A 23271-nucleotide genomic window follows, 5' to 3' on the forward strand; every position below is an offset into this window, starting at 1 on the left:
TCCGGGTACTCCGGTTTCCTCCCACAGTCCAAAGACATGCATGTTAGGCTGATTGGAGAGTCTAAATTGCCCGTAGGTATGAGTGTATGAGTGTATGAGTGTGTGAGTGAATGGTGTGTGTGCCCTGCGATGGACTGGCGACCTGTCCAGGGTGTATTCCTGCCTTTCGCCCAATGTATGCTGGGATAGGCTCCAGCCCCCCTGCGACCCTGTTCAGGATAAGCGGGTTCAGATAATGGATGGATGGATGGAATTCTGATTCTCCCAACAGCACTATGTGCAGGTGCATTGCACTGTTCCATGCGGAACCTTCCGGACACTATGATTTAATGTCTTGGCTTGTTACAGGCAATGAGCTGGTTTAATATTTCATCCCCTTTGAAAGCAGATAATACCCAGAACTTTAGATGTTAGCGTGATCGTGACGGAAGACAGGCTAGCACAGTGCTTCTCAGTATCATACCAATTTCTGTTTCGGATTATCTGATTAGCACAAGCATACATTTCATCTGATACAATTCATGAAGTAATGAGTGACACATGTGGACTGCACATTCTTGGCACAGGCAGGATACTGTAGTTTGATATTGAAGTGACCTAGTACTGGTGTATACAGCATTGGTTAAGCCAGCATTGGTTTGAATAAACATGTGATTATAAGTATGTGCTGTACCCCTAGCCAGCAATATAGAATTCATTTGTCGTTTTTTTGCTTGCCCGAACTTTCAGGGTACATTTGATAAATTTGATCCTTGAAGAACAAGGTGTACTTCCATTATCCCTTTATTTCTGAGAGTGCCCTGAGGTGCTTGTCCAGCTCTATTTAGACTATGTGCTGGAACGTAATGCATTTAAATGTTAATGTGAAAAGGGGTGGCGGTGTGCGCAGTTTGACCGGGCCTTGGTTCCGCCGCAGGCGAGCTGCTGTACCAGGCCCAGTCGCCAGACGAGGGCGCACTCGTCACCGCCGCCCGCAACTTCGGCTTCGTGTTCCGATCGCGCACGCCAGAGACCATCACGATCGTGGAGATGGGGGTCCAGAGGAGCTATGATCTTCTGGCCATCCTGGACTTCAACAATGTCCGCAAAAGGATGTCTGTCATTGGTGAGTCCCGTGACACAGAGCCCCACATATTCTGTTTTCCAGCTTGTTTTTATTTTTGTTTTTTATGGATAAATAAGCAGGACACATCTGATAGAATCAAAGGGACTTGTGAAGGAAGTATTGTGTAGTAGAACAAACGAGTTCAGAGCAGTTCACAACTTTTCAACCCAAATTATGAGTTACAAACAATCTGCTTGGGAGAGACTGGAAGCAGTGAAATAGCGCCCCCTGGTGACTGTAGCTGTCTCACGTCCCCAGTGCGCAATCCAGAGGGCAGACTGACCCTGTACTGTAAAGGTGCCGACACCATTGTTTATGAGCGACTGCATCCGTCCTGCAGAAAGCTCATGGAGGTCAACACAGAGCACCTCAACGTGAGTGAAAATTCAAATTTGTATTTGTTTATTTTGTGCTGTACTGACTGTGTGTGCAGGAGTGTGTGTGTCTGTGTGTGTGTGTGTGTGTGTGAGAGAGAGAGAGAGAGATAGTGAGCCTGTGTGATGATAAGTATGTGCTGTACTGTGTGCAGGAGTATGTGTGTGTGTGTGAGAGAGAGAGAGAGAGAGAGAAAGAGTGAGGTTGTGTGATGATAAGTATGTGCTGTACTGTGTGCAGGAGTATGTGTGTGTGTGTGTGTGTGTGTGAGAGAGAGAGAGAGAGAGAGAGAGAGAGAGAGAGTGAGGTTGTGTGATGATAAGTATGTGCTGTACTGTGTGCAGGAGTATGCGGGGGAGGGGCTGCGCACGCTGGTTCTGGCCTATAAGGACCTGGAGGAGGAGTACTTACAGGACTGGAAGCAGCGGCACCACGACGCCAGCACAGCGCTGGGCAACCGCGAGGAGCTGCTGGACGACCTCTACGAGGAGATAGAGAAGGACCTGCTGGTACTGACCCAAACACACCACCATTCTGGCTCATTCTCATAGCCATGCATACACACCCCGCCATTCTGGCTCATTCTCGTAGCCATGCATACACATACCGCCATTCTGCCTCATTCTCATAGCCATGCATACACACCCTGCCATTCTGGTTCATTCTCATAGCCATGGTTCAGGTGAATGACATTTTGTTTCAGTTAATACAGGAAACTCAATTTAGTTAAAAAAATTCTCATTATTGGCACTTTTCAATTCATCAACTGAATTACAGTTTATTTCCTGAATCAGTCGTTTGAAATGAGTGCATTCTGAGAGTTTTTAAATTGCTTTTACATGGAGTGAAAATAAGTGGCGCAGCTACAATGACCTTTGATCAAATTTAAACATTTTTATTACTACGCTGTGTTTTCTGTGGTATGGCATGAAAAGGAAGTAACAGCTCTCTCTCTTTGTGTGTGTGTGTGTGTATGTGTGTATGTGTGTGTGTATTTAGTTGCTAGGGTCCACTGCAATTGAAGACAAGCTCCAGGATGGAGTTCCTCAGACTATTGAGCAGCTGTCCAAGGCCGACATCAAAATCTGGGTGTTGACTGGAGACAAACAGGGTGGGTGCCAATAAAACAGTGCAGGTTACATTGCGGTCTCTGCAGTATGTATGCTGTCTTCATTGTATGTCATTGTAAGTTTGGGTAACATTCAGTTTCAAATACACGTAACCAACAAAACAACAGACATGGCAACCAAACCCATGCAAGGCATAGCACATTCTCCCAGAACTTGGGAGAAAATGACTGAGCTTTTGTTGTTGTCATTAGAGTTGTCATTGCCTGGCGTTCCCCAAAGGAATGCCAGGCAAAAGTGTATTTTAACCAGTAATGAAGTATATGTATGGAGCTCAAAATACTGTATATTTCTAGATGCTTTTGTGTTTGTGATAACCGTTGAATTATGCTAAAATAATTGCAACTACTATATTACAAGTCCAATAGACCTGTACAGTCAAATAACCCGAACACAATGAAAATGTTTCTTTTGCCTGATATTGGCATTCACAAAGAAAAAATAAAAGTATTGTATTTAATAACAGTTTATCAAACATAAATAGGCAATAGTTCAAACTCATGCAATGTGTTTTTTGCATGAGCACAGATCCATATAAGTTCATTACCCTCGAGTACTAAAAGTCATAAAATGTTTCCAGTATTTTAGGAACAATAATGAAAATCATTTGATATAAGAAACGGAATGTACTTTAGACATTACATTAATGGCATTTGGCAGATGTACAGTTGATTAGACTAAGCAGGAGACAATCCTCCCCTGGAGCAATGCAGGGTTAAGGGCCCAACGACTGTGCGAATCTTATTGTGGCTGGACCAGGGATCGAACCTCCGACCTTGCAGGTCCCAGTCATTTACCTTAACCACTACGCTAGAGGCCGCCCTGCTGCGTTTAGCATGCGTTTGTGTGGAAGTTCAGTACCAAAGGTCCCGTAGCTGAAAGGAAACTGAAATGAATCGTTCTTGAGCGTCCCCTTTTCTCAATCGCTCACCTGCGTCTGCAGAGACGGCGGAGAACATCGGCTACTCCTGCAACATGCTGCGGGAGGAAATGTCCGACATCTTCATCGTGGCGGGAAACTCGCCAGAGGAAGTGGCAGAGGAACTCAGGTGAGAGAAAGAGAGGCAAAAAATAAACCCCCAGCGTCCTCATGAGCAGTCAGGCCGTGGTGAATGAGTGTGTGGTGCCCACGTTCCTCCCCACAGGAGCGCCAGGCAGAAGATGAAGCCAGAGGCAGGAGATGAACCTCCCTTCATCAAGACCTCGATTCTGGGTAAAAAAACCAAGGTGGTCGCTGAGGAAAGCGTGGACGGGGAGTATGCGCTGGTGATCAACGGCCACAGTTTGGTGAGTGTGAAATAAAATTTTTCTATAATATTTTGCATATAATTATGCTGTATGGTTTCCTATGTATCTTTTTTGAGTTTTTACATCCATCCATTGAGTTGTGAAAGTCATCCTTTTCCCTTCCAAAATCCCCTCAATTGCCTGTACTCATTCTCCTCCCCTCTCTCTCCCTCTCCCCCTCCATCTGTCTCTCCCCCATCCACCTCCCCTTCCTCTCTCTCCGCCTCTCTCCCTCTCTCCCTCTCCCTCTCCCCTCCATCACTCTCTCCCCATCCACCTCCCTCTCCCTCTCTCCCTCTCTCTCCCCCTCCCCCTCTCTCCCTCCTCTCCCACTCCCTCTCTCTCTCCCTCTCCCCCTCCCTCTCTCTCTCCTCTCTCCCCCTCCCTCTCTCTCTCCCTCTCCCCCTCCCTCTCTGTCTCTCTCTCTCTCTCCCCCTCCCTCTCCCTCCCTGTTCCAGGCCTATGCCCTGGAGAAGAGCCTGTGTCTGGAGCTGCTGAGGACGGCCTGCATGTGTAAGACAGTGATCTGTTGCCGGGTAACGCCCCTGCAGAAGGCCCAGGTGGTGGAGCTGGTGAAGAAGCACAAGAAGGCCGTTACCCTGGCGATCGGGGATGGGGCCAATGATGTCAGCATGATCAAGGGTAAAGGCCCGCCCCCTGATTGGCCAGGGATGGACACTATGATGGAGACAATGAACACTTATCCTTATCTTTGATTAACAATTAATAAAGTTTTTGGACAAGTATAAGTCTAACTCCATTGCTGTGGATTACCAGTAGTTTAAATTACTGTACATCAGCATTAGAATGTTCAATTTAAGTAATCAGTTGCAAGATAGAATAATTACTAAATGTTCATCCAATTGCTGAACTGCATTTACATGATTACTGAAATGTAAATGAACGAATCCATGATAAAATAACCGAAACCTCTATTGCATCACGAACTTCAGACTTTGTGTTTTATGAGCACCTCACCTGCCTCTCAGCCCTGAAGGCACTAATTGAACTGTGTAATTAATATTTGATTGAAACGCTTAATGTGGGCCTTTAATTATTTATGGGCGGCTGCTGTGTTGACTGCGTCTCTGAGAGTGACAGTGGAGGCAACACGGCCCTTTGTGAGCTCGGGATCGACAGCTTCCTTAATGGACGCCGCATCAATAATGAATCACGACACACTTCAGAGAAACTACTGTAAATGGCATGCCTGCTGTGCTCTTGACCACATGTGTGAGATTTCAGGGAGGTGTAGTGTCCTGGCATGGAGACTCTATGTGGTACTATCTTTGGGGAATGGCCTAGTGCATATGGCACAGGTGATGTTATTCGTACTGTGGTGTGAACCCCCGCCACCTCTAAAGCTAGTATGGGAGTGGGGTGTGGGTGGTAGCAGACCAGGGTCAAATACATCATTGTTTTGGATTCAAATACTTTTCTGTGCTCGATTGATCTTTCCTGGTCCAACCAAGAGGACCATAAGGTGGAGTTTGTACTTTTTGAGAGTTTTTAATCGGTTCCAATACACAAGACAAGCGCAGTACAGTGTAAAAAAGTATTTGAATCCAAAATGATAAAAAAATTGACCTTGGTCTGGTTGGTAGACACCCTGGTATACTGTGGCTACTGCTGGTGGGCCAGTAGAGGGCACTCTTCCTTCTGCTTAGCATAAGATAAGAAGACTTTCAAATGAGGATCTGAATTCCTCTGAACATTAAAGGTGTATTTTCTGTACCCCTCTTCTCTCTCCTCTACCCATCTACCCCACTTCCTCTCTCTCTCATCCTCTCTCATTCCCTGTCACTCACCACCCTTTCTACTCTCTCCCTCTCTACCCCACTTCCTCTCTCTCTCCCTCTGCCTCTCTCCCCCTCTCTCTCTCTCCCTCTGCCTCTCTCCCCCTCTCTCTCTCCCTCTGCCTCTCTCCCTCTGCCTTTCTCTCTCTCTCCCTCTGCCTCTCTCCCCCTCCCTCTCTCTCTCCCTCTGCCTCTCTCCCCCTCTCTCTCCCTCTCTCCCTCTGCCTTTCTCTCTCTCTCTCCCTCTGCCTCTCTCCCCCTCCCTCCCTCTCTCTCTGCCTCTCTCTCCCCCTCTCTCTCCCTCTGTCTCGCTCTCTCTCTCTGCCTCTCCCCCACCCCTCCCCTCCCCCCTCTCCCCACAGCGGCACACATCGGCGTGGGCATCAGCGGTCAGGAGGGCATGCAGGCGGTGCTGTCCAGCGACTTCTCCTTCGCCCAGTTCCGCTACCTGCAGCGCCTCCTGCTGGTGCATGGCCGCTGGTCCTACCTGCGCATGTGCAAGTTCCTGCGCTACTTCTTCTACAAGAACTTCACCTTCACCTTTGTCCACTTCTGGTACGCCTTCTACAGCGGATTCTCCGCACAGGTGAGACCACCACAGGAGAACAGAGGGGCAGACAGAGGGAGTGGCTGCAGATAGAGAATAGAATGGAAGAAATGGACAGGAATATAATTGATTTGAGTTGAGTTGAGTTGAATTGAATTGAATTGAATTGAATTGAATTGAATTGAAATTAAGAATTCCATTTCGGAAATACTTGAATACATTTTGGATGATATTATACGAAACGTTTATCGTATGTCTTATGTCAATGTCCGCACAGGTCTCGCATATAGAGGTCAGTACCTCATTATGAATATGTGACTTATTATTGGAGTGATATAATGTGCTGTCTCTGTGACCTGTGTGTAGTGTTAGGGTGATATAATGTGCTGTCTCTGTGCTCTCTCCGCAGACCGTTTATGATGAATGGTTCATCACTCTGTATAATCTGGTGTACACTGCTCTCCCTGTTCTGGGCATGAGTCTCTTTGACCAGGTCAGTCAGCACAGAAGATTTAATAATTCATGTGGTAATTCTGCAGTCAGATGGCTCCAGATCTGATTGTGTGCGTGTGTTTATTTCTGTTCATGTTTGTGGGTTTGTGTCTTTTCCTGTGTTTGTGTATGCATGTGTCTTTGTGTTTGTATGCATCTGTGTACTTGTGCATGTTTGCTTGCACGTGTTTGTGCATATGTTTACATGTGCATGTATATGTTCCTGTGTGTATGTCTGTGTGCGTATGTGTATGTGTGCGCATGTACCTGTGTGTGTGTGTGTGTACGTGTGTGTGTGTATGTACGTGTGTGTGTGTGTGTGTATGTGTATGTACGTGTGTGTGTGTATGTGTGTGTATGTATGTGTGTCTGTACGTGTGTGTGTGTATGTGTGTGTATGTACGTGTGTGTGTGTGTGTGTCTGTGTGTGTGTATGTACGTGTGTGTGTATGTACGTGTGTGTGTGTATGTGTGTGTATGTATGTGTGTGTGTGTGTGTGTGTGTGTGTGTGTGTCTGTGTGTGTGTATGTACGTGTGTGTGTGTGTATGTACATGTGTGTGTGTGTGTATATGTACGTGTGTGTGTGTGTGTGTACGTGTGTGTGTGTGTGTTTATGTACATGTGTGTGCGTGTGTGTGTGTGTGTGTGTGTGTGTGTGTGTGTGTGTGTGTGTGTGTGTGTGTGAACAGGATGTGAACGACCGCTGGAGCTTCCAGTACCCACAGCTGTACGTCCCCGGGCAGCTGAACATGTACTTCAGTAAGAAGGCGTTCTTCATCTGCCTGCTGCACAGCTGGTACAGCTCCATAGTGCTGTTCTTCATCCCCTACGGCGCCATGTACGACACGCTCCGCGATGACGGACACGACATCGCCGACTACCAGTCCTTCGCACTGCTGGCGCAGACCTGCCTGCTCATCGTGGTCTGCATACAGGTGAGGCGCCCCTACCCCTCCTCTCTCCTTCCCCCTTCCCTCTCTGCCCCTTCTCTCCAACAGCTAACCATCTGTCTGTCTGCATCCATTTTGCGGGTGTTCAACAGTCACAGAACCTCAGAGTTATTTGCAGCGGTTGATGGAAGATGAAGTCCGGAGCTAGGGGCCTAGCAGTATCTTTAAAGAGCTCTGGACTTCAATTCCCATCAGCACCTCTGCCTTAAGTTTTTCCACAGCACTTTTTGAAAGTAGCTGGGCAACACTCACTGTCCTTCTTTGTGTTCTGGCCACTCCCATGTGAAAATTATATTACAGACTCACCAGATACTCAGCCCATTTTTAACATCGAAGCTGAAACATTCAAATTTGCTGCACCTTCTATGAATTCCTTAAGGGACGTGACCAAGTGCAACACTGTGGTACTATACACTTTATACTGTAATCTAACAGCAGAATCTCCTGTAATTAAGAAGCTGAAAGGACAGAGGGAGCATAGGAGCTGTGCATCCCGTGAGCCTATTGAATCTCTGATGATATATAAAGACTGAACTGGATGTGTTGTTACCTTGGCCTGTGATTGGTTGTCAGCTGGGCCTGGACACGTCCTATTGGACAGCGGTGAACCAGTTCTTCCTGTGGGGCAGTTTGTCTGTGTACTTCGCCGTCATCTTCACCATGTACAGCAACGGCATGTACCTCATCTTCACCGCCTCCTTCCCTTTCATTGGTGAGCCACCTCCCTAAAATCCACAGGGACATCTCTGTAGCCTGGCAACATAACCCTTGTGCTTTCCCATTGGATGTTACTGCTTCTGTTGTCGTGAGGGAGGGGGTGGGCCTTTTCTGACTGGTGGTACACTGGGAAATAGACCTTGTGCACAGTGAGGTAAAACGCCTGTGAGACACACACAGCGTGGGTTCTTGGGCGTTCTCAAAGTGTGTAAAGTGTGCTGATGCCTTTATGTCCTGTGTGTGTGTGTTTGCCTCTGTGTGTGTGTGCTGATGCCTTTATGTCCTGTGTGTGTGTGTGTCTTTGCCCCTGTATGTGTGTGTGTGTTTGTGTCTTTGCCTCTGTGTGTGTGTGTGTGTGTGTCTTTGCCTGTGGTGTGTGTGTGTGTGTGTGTGTCTTTGCCTCTGTATGTGTGTGTGTGTGTTTGTGTCTTTGCCTCTGTGTGTGTGTGTGTGTGTGTTTGTGTCTTTGCCTCTGTGTGTGTGTGTGTGTTTGAGTCTTTGCCTCTGTGTGTGTGTGTGTGTTTGTGTCTTTGCCTCTGTGTGTGTGTGTGTGTGTGTGTTTGTGTCTTTGCCTGTGTGTGTGTGTGTGTTTGTGTCTTTGCCTCTGTGTGTGTGTGTGTGTGTTTGTGTCTTTGCCTCCGTGTGTGTGTGTGTGTGTGTGTTTGTGTCTTTGCCTATGTGTGTGTGTGTGTGTGTGTGTGTGTGCCAGGTACGGCCAGGAACTCGCTGAACCAGCCCAATATGTGGCTAACGGTGCTGCTCACCTCCATCCTGTGTGTGCTGCCTGTGGTGGCGTATCGCTTTGTGCTGATACAGCTACGGCCCACCATCAACGACAAGGTAAGAGAGGAGAGGGGGATACTACACTGCTACTTTATCACACTCCAGTTCAGCACGAGGGCACTTGACTCATTTCAACATTGTTATTTCTATTTTGTTATTGAATAAATTATAGGAATCAGCTAATAGCTATCACAAGAGCTTCACACACACAGAGGGAGAAAGAGAGTTAACAACATAAACAGGAGAAGGGTGAGGGGAGGGAACGTGATACAGAGCAGAGAGAGATGCAGAGAAAAACAACACAAACACAGAGAAAGAGAGTGAGGGAGAAAAGAGAATAAAAAACACCCACTGTAAGTCATTGCTTTGCAGGACAAAGCCTGCACTGTAGAAGAACAGCTCTCATGGTGCCTCAAATCCTGTCCTGTTATATTGTTATTTAGACAATAAATAAAATACAGAAGAACCCCTAAAAATGCTTTGTTGACACAGAGAGGAATGTGTAGTATTGCTACCCACGTTTTGAAATGTCATCTCCTAGAAAATGGCCCTGATAACACAGAAATGCTCTGGACTATAAAACAGGAACCGGTCAGCGATGGTAGGGTTGCATACTTCGCTGTCCAGCCTTGTGTTTCCATGGGAAGAGCCAAAGCCTTGAAAAACTGAACCAGATGTATGCATTAGCTCAACTGTGGGACTGAAGTGTGGAGTGAGTGATGAAAGGTCCACATTGCCTCACCCTCCTAAATTTGTAAGATTGTATGGGTGCCCTTCCCTGTATGGCACAGGTGCCAAACTCCCGTCCTGGAGGGCCGCAGTGTCTGCCGGTCTTCAGTGTGTTCTGGGCACCAGTGGTTCATTTTAATCATTGATTGCTCCACTAGAGGATCCACACACCTAGTTCTCATGCCCTTAATTGGCACCTGAAGCCACAAAAACCTACAGACACTGCCACCCCCTCCCCCCGGGAGTTTAGTTTGCCACCCCTGCTGTAGGATGCACAGCAGGTCTAATAGGTCTAGGAAGGGAAGAGTCAGTATGATGGTGTCTAAGCACTGCAGCCGTGGTTTGTCTGACGCTTTCTTTCATTCCTCTGTTCTCTCTTGTCTTTTTTTCTCTGACCTTTTTGTCATTCTGGTCTTTCCTCTCTCTCACCACTTTCTCCACTTGTAAATCTATCATTCTCTCCTCTCCTCTCCTTTCCTTTCCCCCCCTCCTCTCCTCTTCTCCCCTCTCCTCCTCTCCTCTCCTCCCCCTCCTCTCCTCTCCTCCCCTCTCCTCTCCTCCTCCTCTCCTCTCCTCTCCTCCCCCCTCCTCTCCTCTCCTCCTCTCCTTTCCTCTCCTCCCCCTCCTCCTCTCCTCTCCTCTCCTCTCCTCCCCCCTCCTCCCCCCTCCTCTCCTCTCCCTCTCATCCCCCTCCTCCTCTCCTCTCCTCTCCTCCTCCTCCTCCTCTCCTGTATCACACGCTGAGCTGGAAATGATTATTCATGCTTTTATTTCATCATGCCTGGACTATTGTAACTCGCTTTTTACCTGCCTCAGCAAATCATCTCTAGACCGCCTACAACTGGTCCAAAATGCTGCTGCCAGGCCGCTGACCAGGTCCAGGAGGTCATGTCATATCACTCCAATCTTGGTCTCCTTACACTGGCTACCTGTCAATTTCAGGATCCAGTTCAAGGTTCTTGTGATCACATTTAGAGCCCTCCATGGTCAGGCACCTGCTTACCTTCGTGATCTCCTCCACCCATATGTTGCCAGCAGGTCTCTGAGGTCTTCTGACCAGGGCTTACTGGCTAGGCTCAAAACTAAGCGTGACCGAGCCTTCGAATCAGTGGCACCTAAATTGTGGAATTCTCTTCCACCGGACTTAAGAGCTGTGGCGTCTGTGGAAATTTTTAAAACGCAGCTAAAGTCATATCTTTTCAGACAGGCGTTCATCTAGCCGTTTTTGTGACTGTATTTCCATTTATTTCATGTTTGTTTACTTGTGATTTGTTGGTTTTATTGACTGTTGTTTTATGTACTATTATTGTTATTACTTTTTTTTTTTTTTTTTTTTGATCCTGTGAAGCACTTTGTGACTCTGTCTGTGAAAGGTGCTATATAAATAAAATGTACTTACTTACTTACTCTCCTCTCCTCTCTTCCTCTCCTCTCCTCTTCCTCCTCTCCCCTCCTCTCCTCCCCTCTCCTCTCTTCCTCTCCTCTCCTCTCCCCTCTTCTCCTCCCCTCCCCCCTCTCTCCTCCCCTCTCCTCTCTTTCCTCTCCTCTCCCCTCCTCTCCTCTCCTCTCCCCTCCTCCCCTCCTCTCCCCTCCTCCCTCTCCCTCTCCTCCCCCTCCCTCTCCCCTCCTCCCCTCCCCTCCCCCCTCTCCTCCTCTCCACCCCCTCAGGTGAGGTTGAAAGTGAGGCAGGTTAAAGCCGTGCTGCCCCCCGCCCCGCGGCGCCGGCACATCAGACGCACCAGCACCCGCCGCTCGGGCTACGCCTTCTCGCACGCCCAGGGCTACGGCGACCTGGTGACCTCCGGCCGGTACCTGCGACGCCCCGCTCTGAACCGCTCCGCCTTCACCCCCCCCGGCCGCCAGCAGGGGGACGAGCCCGAGCCGCAGACCTACAGGGCCATCGGGGATCACCACGGGAACGCCCAGGCCACGCCCTAAGGGCGGGGCCGGAACGCGGGACACTGCACGTCCTCACACCACCTGACCGTTCAGACCCATGGCGGGTAGAGCCACCCTCGCAAGTATGGAGTCCCATTTCTGTCAAAGTTAAATAAAATAAATATATATATATATATATATATATATATATATATATATATATATACATATAAATATATCAATATTTATACAGTATATGTAAATGAGTCAATAAATATTCAATAATAAAATTACATTTGACTAATTATTATAAAATATTATTTAATCATACTCATTTCATTTTCTCCAATGACATTTTGCATTTCATTTCATTTTTATTTCAAAATGGCTTTTCTCAAAAGACTACTTCTATTTCATAAATTGTACTTGTACTTAATTTCATAGTAACATATTTATTTCATAGTGTGGCCATCTGTCAGTCAAATATTTAATTATTGAATTGCTTCACAATTTATCTACTCATTGATGCATTGGTGCATTTATTACTGCACAACACTAAAATCTTATGATCATAAAGGTATATTTAATCATTTAATTTGAACAAAAATGGGATTCCATACACAAGAGGTTTCATCAGGCGTTGGCATGGCAACCCCTTGCCAATTAATTCCTTATTGGCTCCACCCGCCTCTTTCACACGGCCCTTTCCTGTCAGCTTTGTGGCTCATCGCGTGGAAGTGTAATAGCACTTTATTGGCCGGGAGGTTTTTCTGCCGGCAGCGCAATACCGTTTAACCCCAAAGTCCGTTCATTGTACATGCGGTGGACACTTGTATGCTACTGTAACGCGGACATCCACGGGTTACAAATTCACGTTATTTCCAAAGGAAACACCGCTCAGCCCTCGCGACCACTTCATTTAACACTGTGTGAATGATTTGTATGAATAGAGCTCAGTTTTTAAATTCATGTGTGGAATGATAAATTATGGATTTAATTTTATGTTGTATGTTTGCCATGTCGTGTTGGCAGCGTGACTTGTGCAAAGAGCCCTTTTTATGATCGTTCAAAGAGTCTTTTTTGATGTACAGGGACCACTGAGTGACAAACTATGACTATATCAGTTGAGGGAACGATCATTAAAATACGAAACCTTTCAAACCATGGAAGAAACGAGAAACAACAGTGAGAACAAGAACACTAATCATGATTTCCATAAGAAATATTGTGACTTTTTACAAATATAGTAGGCTAATGCATATATTTCATGAAACTTCTTGAAACTGGCAACATATTATGTATATTTGCTATACTGTGAAGTGTTGCAATATCTAAATAATGTATTTTATGAAATATATTTTCAGTATATTCCATTTTCGTAAGGTTTCCATATGGCGCTGTGTATAAAATAGATCTGCCCCCCAGGCTGACATGTTTATACAATATGTGATTCCTTTGTTTACTTGAGAAGAATGGGTACATGCACTCTATTTTATATGCCATGTTCTCAGATCCGGTAACAGCCAATCATCAAAGACATCACAAGCAGAAGACGAAAGTCTTAAATCAGAGTGGCAGTCGACACTCTTGAATGTACAGTATTGCTTCATGTTTTATCTCTTATTTGTAGAATTATACAGCAATGTATTACATTGGAGAGCTGACCAATGCAAACTTGCATATATGCGCATTAATTTACATAAATATGTATACAGTAGCATACATGCTGTACATAGAGAGAGAGAGATCTAAACTATTTTGAAAAGCCAACATGATCTGAAGGCAAGCATTGTAACAGGGCTATCCTATTGCTTCAACAAAATTATAAACTGATAGTGAGGGTACCCAGAGGAAGACAATGGACAGAACTGTGGATGCGTCTTATTTCATTGGGTACAAGTGTAAGACACTCACTCACACACACACACACACACACACACACACACATACAAACAATTATTGTGCTGGAGCAAAACAATAATAATAATTGTTGTTTTTTTTGGGGGAAAAAGAAAACATGTTTGGGTTATCACATTTCACCATATAATTGATTAAATGTTTTATTTTGTATTTGATATGCCGCGTTGCTTTCTTTGATTTGTTTACATGTTGGTATATGGCTAGCGAATTAAGAAACTTGTACCTTTTGTCTGCTGATGCTTTGTTTTAATCTCAAAATGCAAACGTCAGATTTAAATGCTGAATTGAATAAAGATCATGGTATGTACTTTTGATAAGTACTTTTTGATAACGAGCAACCAAATAAATACTTGATATTTTTTAAACATAGCCTGGTAATTTGAGCACTGTTATTTTCTAAATATGTTTGAATCATGTAAATCATGTAACTTGAATATATTTGGATTATTTCAATTACAGAATTTGTCCCATACATTGGTCAGGCATTGGTATGTACTTGGTATTTACAGAATAGTTGGAACAGGTATTGATTGTCGTTGGTTCACAAAAAACAATGGAAGTTGGCAAATACTATATAATTTAATGCTTTCAAATAAAGTAATAAATATTTGACAAAGAAAAAGGTTTGTTTGTTAAAGAATATATTTTTATTTGTGAATAAAACTTAGCCAAATACAAGAGTAGGCCTAATTCATTTTAACAAGACACATTCTCATGTTCTTCAGAACCATTTCATATTTTAAGATATAATTTAAATATGTGTATGCTATTAATAGGCTACAGTTTTGTAAAACTAAACTCTTTGACTCTAGAGAATGCAATGTGAAAGATGCATTCCACTATTGTGTCAGCATTGAATTTGGCTAATTCGCAAATTCGTTATGAAGTTACTTCAATAATTTGGTGTAAGATGTAGACCATTTCTAATAGAGGTCTCCAAAAGGGCAGTATATTATTTTACTGCGCTAGGGGTGTAGACGTAGTGACGCAGCGGCGCATGGGCCAGCCCAGTTTCGCTCCTTTGTAAAAGCTCGTCGGGAAATACACCCTGCAGTGTCAAGGACTATTCACTGTCGTTGTTGTCAGCAAAGGCACAACGGAATGTTTCTAAAACCTGAAAACCTGACATTATTGACTAAATGCCTCCGAACACCCATGTGAAATGTAAGTGCGTTTTTTCATATGCTGTTGTTTTTCTAATGTGATACCAGCCTCTTGCTCGTCAGACAGTCGCGTTGGCATCGTTGGTCTCTGCTAATGTTAGCGAGACAGCTATTTAAATCCACCAAATGTATTGTGTATTGGTGATTTTTCGGTCACTCACGAACATAAGTGATGCTATCAGTGTATTCAGCATTGTAACCATATTGATTGATTTCTGTCCGTAGTGCTTGAAAATTCGAGTTTTATTTCTATTTTGAGCCGTGTTTTTGAGCTGTATTCGCTTAGTTTGCAGGCAAAATGACAACGCTAGCTTGTAGGGTAGAGCGACTTCCCGTTGTCTGCATGTTATGTTTACGGCAATCCACACTCAGTAGCCTGATATCCATCGGCTATGCATTGCAGCTTATTGCGTGATATTGTCTTATTAATTGATTAATTGATGCTTTTTGACTTGATGACTCTGCCTTCAACGCTGCCCTAGCTCGATTGCTAACGTATGGCATTTCGCTCAGCCGATGTTTTTCACGATTGGTACTGATGAGGGAACGATGCTCTTCGGTTGCTGGGGAGAATTTCAGCTCGGTAGCTAACGTTAGCAACAATACTCGACGATGCTGCTGTTATGCTGGCTACTGCAATAAATGGCATTCCATTTTGTGGCGCAGAAAATTTAAGGATTAAAAATTCCTCTTTTTCCCCTTGTCAACATGGCCAAATTTTGATCTAAATATTTGTCATTTGTTTAGCTCTGGTTTGGACTCGTATTTACCATTTTCTGTTAGGCTGCATCATTTTAGCCAGAACATTGCGAAATAGTATCCTTTCGTGACTAGCTAAATTAGCAGTATCTGCACGGCGCTGGCCTGGGCTACTTTTAAATCCCAGAAGGATATTCAGTTCGTTAATACAATGAAGAAACCTGCCGCACTTGCCGGCGTTTGTAATATAGGTTGTCTGCCATGGAAGGTGCGAACGTCTGCATGGAGCCTGGTCACAGCTGGGCCGGTTTGATGGACAGAAAACTGTAAGCACAACAAGAGCTGTGTCTCAGGATGTTGCTCATTATCTCGTTGCGTCATTTTAATAGTTAACGTTCTTAAACTGCGAATTGGAAATTCTGCAACCCACCCTCTGATGTTTCTTATCTCCAGTCTTTGATTTAGGGTCTTCTAACTAGTTTACGCAGTTACACATCGAGTATAGGCTATCTGCTGAATTTTCGTTGATTCTAGTAGATTACCACAGTGATGTAAGCTCCTGCAAAGCAGTCCTATGTCATATGAGAACTCACTTTCTGATAACATTACATTACATTGCATTAATGGCATTTGGCAGACGCTCTTATCCAGAGCAACGTACAACATGATGATGCTGCTTGTGTTTTTTCCTATCTGGTGGCAAGCCCACAGAGCAGGGCGTGGATGACTGGTATACCGGGACTGTGTTATGTGCATTAGACATTACTTTAAACCTGTTTAGTGTTTTTCTCTACTAAATGTGGTTTGTGTCTTTGAAATGACTTTCCCTTATGTTATGAAATGACCCCTGTCCTCTAGAGCACAGCATTATTACAATAACAGCTGTGCTTTGTGGACAGTTACTTTGTGTACTTCCTTTCTTTCACATCTCCTTGAAAGTGAAATGAGTGAAATTATTATGTGTCAATCTTCCTTTGTTTCCTTACTCGTCAATGAATCCCTGTGCCAAGGGTTGGTCAATTGCCAGCCAACAAAACCCCAATGAACCGCTAAGAACCATTGAGGATCATGTGAATTTGGGGCCAAGACAAGTCTATCCGTATCCATACTGTTATTATGTACAAATGCTCCTGGGAAGCCATTCACACATTAACCTGGCTCCCATACAAGAGACTAATTTGTGTGTGTGTGTGTGTGAGTGTGAGTGTGAGTGTGAGTGTGAGTGTGCGTGTGCGTGTGCGTGTGCGTGTGCGTGCGCGTGCGTGAGCCTGTGTGTGTGTGTGTCTTTATGTGCATGATCATGTGCAGGTGCGTTCGTTGCACTGAAGTATGTATGTGGCCTGCCAGTCCTGACATGCCCTCTAATTAATTTGTCACACTGAAGATTATGCTGCATGGCATTAAAGGAATTGGATGCTTATCTAGCATTTCTCTACAAGTCGCTATTTAAGGCTTATTACATTATCCAGAGGGAGCTGGCTGTAATGCTGAGTAACCAGGGTTGTGTGTTTCTGTATCAGGTCTCAGTGTTAGTTTATCTGGCAGAGGTTTCCTTCCCCCCCCCCCCAAGTGATTTGCTGTGTCACCACAGTATCAGTGTGTATTTATTTGATTTTCGTGCAGTAGGCTAATCCTTTTTTCACGAGCTCCTCGCGTTGATGTCTGTAAGACCCAGCAGTCTGCCATTGCAATTACACAACCAGGCTCTTAACACAGAGACTGCAGATTTCATTTTCAAATGCAGTGGTGTACCTTTGAGCAAAGAGCATAAGAGTAACCAGGGGCAGTGTGAGATTCCATCTCTTGGTTTTATGTTGGTTCGCCTGCGAGTTTTTCCTTGTCTGCCGTTTCTCCCATGACTGATGATCTGGCAGCTATTTCAAGTGAGCCAGGCTCACGCCTCTGACTTGTCATGCTGAGCTCAAATAGACTGTGTCTCACTTGGACTTTTATTTCTCCCTACCAGACGCAATGGCAAATAACAGAACCGTGTCAGGAGAAAGATTCTGTCATGGCAACGATTTGCCGCCCCATGTTAATACATAGAGTATATAGTGTAGTTGTCAGAGAAAATAAACAGTGCTGGAATTAGAAACGGTCATCACAGATGATACAGTGGGTAGCACTGCCGCCTCACAGCAAGGCGGCCCTGGGTTTGAATCCCGATCGGCCGGGGCCTCTCTGTGTGGAGTTTGCATGTTCTCCCCGTGTCTGCGTGGGTTTCCTCCGGGTACTCCGGTTTCCTCCCACAGTCCAAAGACATGCAGGTTAGGCTGATTGGAGAGTCTAAATTGCCCATAGGTATGAGTGTATGAGTGAATGGTGCATGTGTCCTGCGATGGACTGGTGACCTGTCCAGGGTGTATTCCTGCCTTTCGCCCAATGTATGCTGGGATAGGCTCCAGCCCGCCTGCGACCCTGTTCAGGATAAGCGGGTGAAGATAATGGATGGATGGTTTGATGGAATTAGAAACTAGACAGAGAGGTCCTGCACTCGTGTGATGTAAATGCAGCGTGTGCCATGCCAATATTGTTGTTTATTGTCATAGTCATTAGCGAACAGCTGGTGCTTAGCATTATGTGTCCTGGCAGCTGTATGAGATGATTGCCACTTACTTTACCCGAGTCCTCTATTTCCACACAATATATGCCTGATTCAGTGAATTGCTCATGCTCTGATGTGAATGATCCTGTGCTTGGATGTAAATTACTACCGCTAGGTGGGGATTGTTAAGTGACAGATCCTACATTTTGAATGGCATAACTTTGAACAACTTGGTTTTGGAAGAATCATTACTGCATGTAGTTGTACTGTGCATACATGAATGTACGCATGTGTGTATGCACAAGTGTGTACTGAATGTGATTTGTGTGATGTGATGTGTGTGTGTGTGTGAATGCAAGCGTGTACGATACATGTGCATAGGCCTCTGTAGTCATGCACTCAAATTTGTACACATACTTTCTCAATGAAGATTTGGTGCAGCTGTTGGCTGATGTACATAATCTGATCCGTTTAATCTGGGCTGAAAGGCGGTTTATTATGTAACGGGCCTTGGCACAGAGAGAGGCCTTGTTCTGACTCCTGCACTGAGCAGCAGGAAGGCCTTGAACAATGCGGCATGTTCCCTCCAGTCCTGTCAGCAAGTTCAGGCTTTCATTTCTGGGCATGGTATCCTTTCAAAAATACTTTCAGATGAAGATCACCCAGGTGTCACTGTCTTTTCCATGTGTTAGAAAAGAGCTCTCCCAGGGAGGATGAGGGTTGGACAGGCCCTGGACTATTTGGTATAAAGGTTCAACTTCTTACTTATGTGCTTTAATCTTTTATCTTCTTATTTCTAAGTAAGAATTCTGCTCAAATATGTGCAAGATATGTTTCGGGTCCCCACAGGAAGGCTAAGCAGCCAAAAAATGTTGGCATTTTTATTTTTTATTTTTTGAGTTAGCTGCAGCTAGCCTACAATGTAAAAAATTGGTTGTAATTCATGCTAAAACATGACATGATGAGAAGGCAGATTTAACTGTGTACGCAGTAGCACTGGGGCATTATTGGCTGCATTGAGGCAGGGCCATCTCAGTAGTTCACTGCATGGTAACTCCTGGAGGTCCAGATGGGGAGAGTCTTCTGGCAACGTCTGTGGCAAAGGTGATTGACCAACACACTCTCTCTCCCTCTCTTTCTCTCTTACTTTCACTCACTTACTTTCTCTGTCTCTCTCCCTCCACCACCCCCCTTGTCTTGTTTGCCTCAAGCGAAACTGCTTCTGTTGCAGGAGTAATCACGTTTCCCTTCGCTGTCAGGCTTGTGTTGATTTGCCATCTGCTGTGTGGCCGATTCGCCCTGGGTCCGCCACCACCCCCCCCTCCCCCCCCGCCACCTGTGTCCTCCCTGCCGATTCTGGGTGCACATCCATGGCTGCCCCTGTCTCTCTGGAGACTGCACGGCCCCAGGATGGTGCCCAGGGTGGCTCGCTCTTGCCAGCACCATGCCAATGAATTATTTCCCCTTCCTACTTGACTAACACGTACCTGAAACAATAAAGCTTTAGGAAACACCCTTTGGAAAAACGACTTTCTTCCCAAAGGAGGAAATAACACTGAAACCCTTCCAGATGCAGGAACGCTGGCTGGCTGTGCACCGGAAAGCAGTGTGTGAAACAGAAAGAGGTTTCCATTCTTACCACATTCTGATGCCAGTTAACTGTGAAAGTACAGAAGGAATGTAGTTTTTGTTTTGAGGTGTAGGTGTGCTGTAGGTGTGCCCGTGGATCTCAGAGCATTCACATGCTTCCCTGGGGAAGAAGTCGCTCTCCTGTGACCTTAAAAAGCTGCCCGGATGTACCCCTAAAATAGTGGGATACAGAGATCAATAATTAACTTAAATGGACTTTGGAGAAAACAGGCCAGTGCTCTTAAGGCAGATTCGGGTCTGGTGATGACAAATTTTCAGGCGCCGCCAAAAAATTTGACAATATGGTATTCTCCAGCTATGTACAGACACAGCTCATCTAAATTATTCACACTTCTCGATTTTCTCATGTTAAATCTGTGCCAATGTAGAAACATGTCCAATTCCGGCCCTAAATTGTGAATATCCAATTAGCTAAGCCTTGGGTATGTAACTTTGGGAATCTTTAGACCAGTAAGATGAGTAGAGTGCTCAGAGCATGCTCCACAAGCAGAGCTGCTATATCCAGGTTCAGAAAGTAAAAGTCCTCCCCAGTATTTTGCTCCAATCTCCTGGATTTGGGAATTGGCACAATTCTTCAACCAGGAGGTAGAACTAATTAGCGAAATAAGATGGTGAGTTCACGGATAGAAGATACACATGGCAAAACATCTACATTCTGACCCCTGGACTTTCCACTTCTTGGACACAAGATCCTACTGTGGGAGTGTACCACCTTCCCAGGAGGCTCTCTGTTTCTTTGGAAAGTGTAACATAAACGATCGACCTGTAGTTCTACCTCTCCCCACTCCCTAGTTGGCTTCAAACTGGCGTTTGAAGGAGCAGGGGCGTTCCATTTGCCTGTTTCGCATGTTCTCCATTTCCCCGGCTTTACTTCTTTTTCTTTTATCTTTTCCTCGCCTAGTGGGGGTAAGAGTAGTCCTCTGGCAGTCAGAGGGTTACCAGTTCGATCCCACCCTGGGTGTGTAAAAGTGTCCCTGAGCAAGACACCTAACCACCAAATGCCCCTGACAAGCTGGTTTGTGCCTTGCATGGCAGCCAATCACCGTGTGTGTAAGAATGGGTGAATGAGAAGCATCAATTGTACAGCGCTTTCGATAAAGGCGCTATATAAACGCCAACCATTTACTGTTTACCATTTAGCCTTTCCCGATGGGTGGAGCTAGGGGCAAGAAAAGGAGTAAAGAAAAGATAATGAGAGATAGAGATAGATAGATAATGGATTGGACTGAGCCCTGATTGGAAGTACATCCACCAACATCTACTCTTGACCCAGTTTGCCGTCTCTCTGAGGAAGAGTTTACTCTATGGGCTGGACTACTAGGCCAGTGGTAAGGGCCAACATTTCCCAGCAGTGCTGTAAAGGAAGTAAGGGACTGCCTCTTGACCGTTATTTTCAGTGAATCTGGGAGCGGAGTGTACGCCTCAGTGGTTGTGCTCAATGAATCAGTGTCTTCATTCAGTGGCCCATGGCCCGGCACGCGTAGGCCTTAAGGCAGTCTTCTTGTAATGCAGGGCAGTAGGTTCACTGTGGCCATTTACAGAGTGTAGATGTTTAGTCTTGTGTGGTTTTTTTGTGGTCTTGCATTAAATTCAGGTAAAATACCAAAGCTTTCATAATATTTCATAATGAAAAGGTAAAGCAATACCAAAATGAAGGTTTTTAACCAAACTGTAAATAAATATTTAATCTCAGAATTCAAAATGATGCATTCATTCCTTCCAATTTTAAAGCCAGCATGTAATCATGAACTTCTATGAATATCTAAAATATCCTTCATCGCACAAAAACTGTCTGGGATAGTCAAAAACATATAATAAAACTGAAATAATGTATATATTTCAGCATACTATCCCACTGAAATGTAGCAACATGGATGAGAAGGTGCTTACTGATATGTTTAAGGGACGTTTTTTAACATGTTTTATTTAGTCCTGTGACTTCACAAGTGCGTATATCATGTTTTGTTAATGAAGGCTCTAAGAATAGGATCTTGACTTCACGTGTGTAGCGCAGCAACACTCCACATTAGCGTTGGGTTACGTCAGATCACATCTCCGTCCTGGATTCTGCCAACATTTACATTTACAGTGGGGGTGTAGGTTTTTTATTTTAGCCCAGCACTAAGTCACCTGATTCTACTCATCAAGGTTGATTGACGACCCGGATAAGTTAAGTTAATTTGTGATATCAGTTGTTGTAGCACTGGGAACAAAAACCTGCTCCCACACCTGTCCTTCCTAGATGAGATTGGGGACCCCTGGTCTATAGGGTACACATTTTCTTTGCACAAATTGGCATTAGGCTTAGTGTTAAATTACAATTTCATTTTCATTAGCCATTCCTCCATTTCCTCACATGTATGTTCAGTACCAGCAATGGTGACCCGAGCCAAGACTTCCACCTCCAGTGAAATTACAGGGACAAGGGGAAGAAAACTGCAGAGTCACCACGGGGAGCACACCCCCCCCCCCCCGATTCAGGCAGAGCAGAGTTTGGTCCCTGGACTGACCTTCAGCAACCCTCGGTTATGTCAGCACTATTCCATCTATTGATTTGGTGTTCTTATGCTGGAACCTCAGGAGAAAATAGGAATGAGAAAAACAGAAGAGGGGTAATGTAACCAGCAATGAAATGTAAAGATTAATACATATTTTAAGCTTTTACAGGCTGTCCAGCTGTGGTGGGTTTGTGTAATAGAAGAGAACCAATTACTGGAAGCGGCTAAAGTGTTTTAATCCCCTGATGATTTTAAGATTTTCAGTCTTGGAGCATTTTTGGCAGGGGGCACAGGCTGAAACAACGAGTGTTCGGCAGCAGATAACTGATAAACTATGGAGTGCAGTTTGTTTTCATAGATTGTGCTGGCTCTGGCAGTTTATTTATTCAATTATTATTTGCCAATCCATCCTGTTTAAATGTACTTCTGACACAAAAGCAGTTCCAACACAAAATTCGGCTTTGGTTTTGGTTCCCCATGTTATTCATCTGACAGATGTTTTTGCCATTTCAGGGAGGGTAATAAAGTACAAACATGTTTCACTTTGGCTGTACTCACTGTCTATTTAGCCTATATGAATTATAGAAGAAGCCTAACATTGAATTCACTAGCGATTGTATGGTGACATCACTTACATTATATCATTGAAACATTATTGATTAATTTAAACATAATCACACAATTTGGAAAGCTGTGTATAGACGGCTTAGGCATGGCAATAACGTAAATGGAACGATGGCTGTGCATTAATATGGACTAATAGTAATATGGTGAAAAAGTTGCATACTGTAACTGTTGGAAGTTGTGAGCAGCCATATTGTGTTTGGCCTCATGTCTGTCCATAGTGTTGGGAAAATTCCCTTTGAGTTAGGAGAGACTTCTTGCAAGCAACCTTTCCCATTTAAAAGAACCCAGTTCTTTCACAGCAAGGAGAGTTTCAATAATACGAACTTTATTAACCTATAACAAAGCACGGAGAATGCCTCACACCAATGTGAGAAAACACTC

The 23271-nt window shown here is 44.8% G+C and overlaps 2 protein-coding genes across 2 annotated transcripts in view; both read left to right on the plus strand.

Annotated features, from left to right (window-relative positions):
• The window catches only part of atp8b5b (ATPase phospholipid transporting 8B5b), a 35775-nt gene extending 23927 nt beyond the window's left edge, over positions 1 to 11848 (plus strand). Inside the window, exons 16-28 of the mRNA XM_061262098.1 lie at positions 917 to 1105; positions 1364 to 1479; positions 1825 to 1989; positions 2480 to 2591; positions 3551 to 3656; positions 3753 to 3894; positions 4353 to 4536; positions 6053 to 6276; positions 6647 to 6730; positions 7421 to 7666; positions 8255 to 8393; positions 9108 to 9238; positions 11579 to 11848. Coding sequence (XP_061118082.1) covers positions 917 to 1105; positions 1364 to 1479; positions 1825 to 1989; positions 2480 to 2591; positions 3551 to 3656; positions 3753 to 3894; positions 4353 to 4536; positions 6053 to 6276; positions 6647 to 6730; positions 7421 to 7666; positions 8255 to 8393; positions 9108 to 9238; positions 11579 to 11848 — 2108 coding nt within the window. The remainder of the gene's footprint in view (positions 1 to 916; positions 1106 to 1363; positions 1480 to 1824; positions 1990 to 2479; positions 2592 to 3550; positions 3657 to 3752; positions 3895 to 4352; positions 4537 to 6052; positions 6277 to 6646; positions 6731 to 7420; positions 7667 to 8254; positions 8394 to 9107; positions 9239 to 11578) is intronic.
• Positions 11849 to 14733: 2885 nt separating this feature from the next.
• Positions 14734 to 23271, plus strand: part of LOC133141530 (AP-4 complex accessory subunit RUSC2-like) — a 42364-nt gene continuing 33826 nt past the window's right edge. Inside the window, exon 1 of the mRNA XM_061262099.1 lies at positions 14734 to 14872. The gene's annotated coding sequence lies outside the window, so the exon portion shown is untranslated. The remainder of the gene's footprint in view (positions 14873 to 23271) is intronic.

The sequence above is a fragment of the Conger conger genome, chromosome 12, assembly GCF_963514075.1.
Source record: "Conger conger chromosome 12, fConCon1.1, whole genome shotgun sequence".
NCBI classification, from domain to species: Eukaryota; Metazoa; Chordata; class Actinopteri; order Anguilliformes; family Congridae; genus Conger; species Conger conger.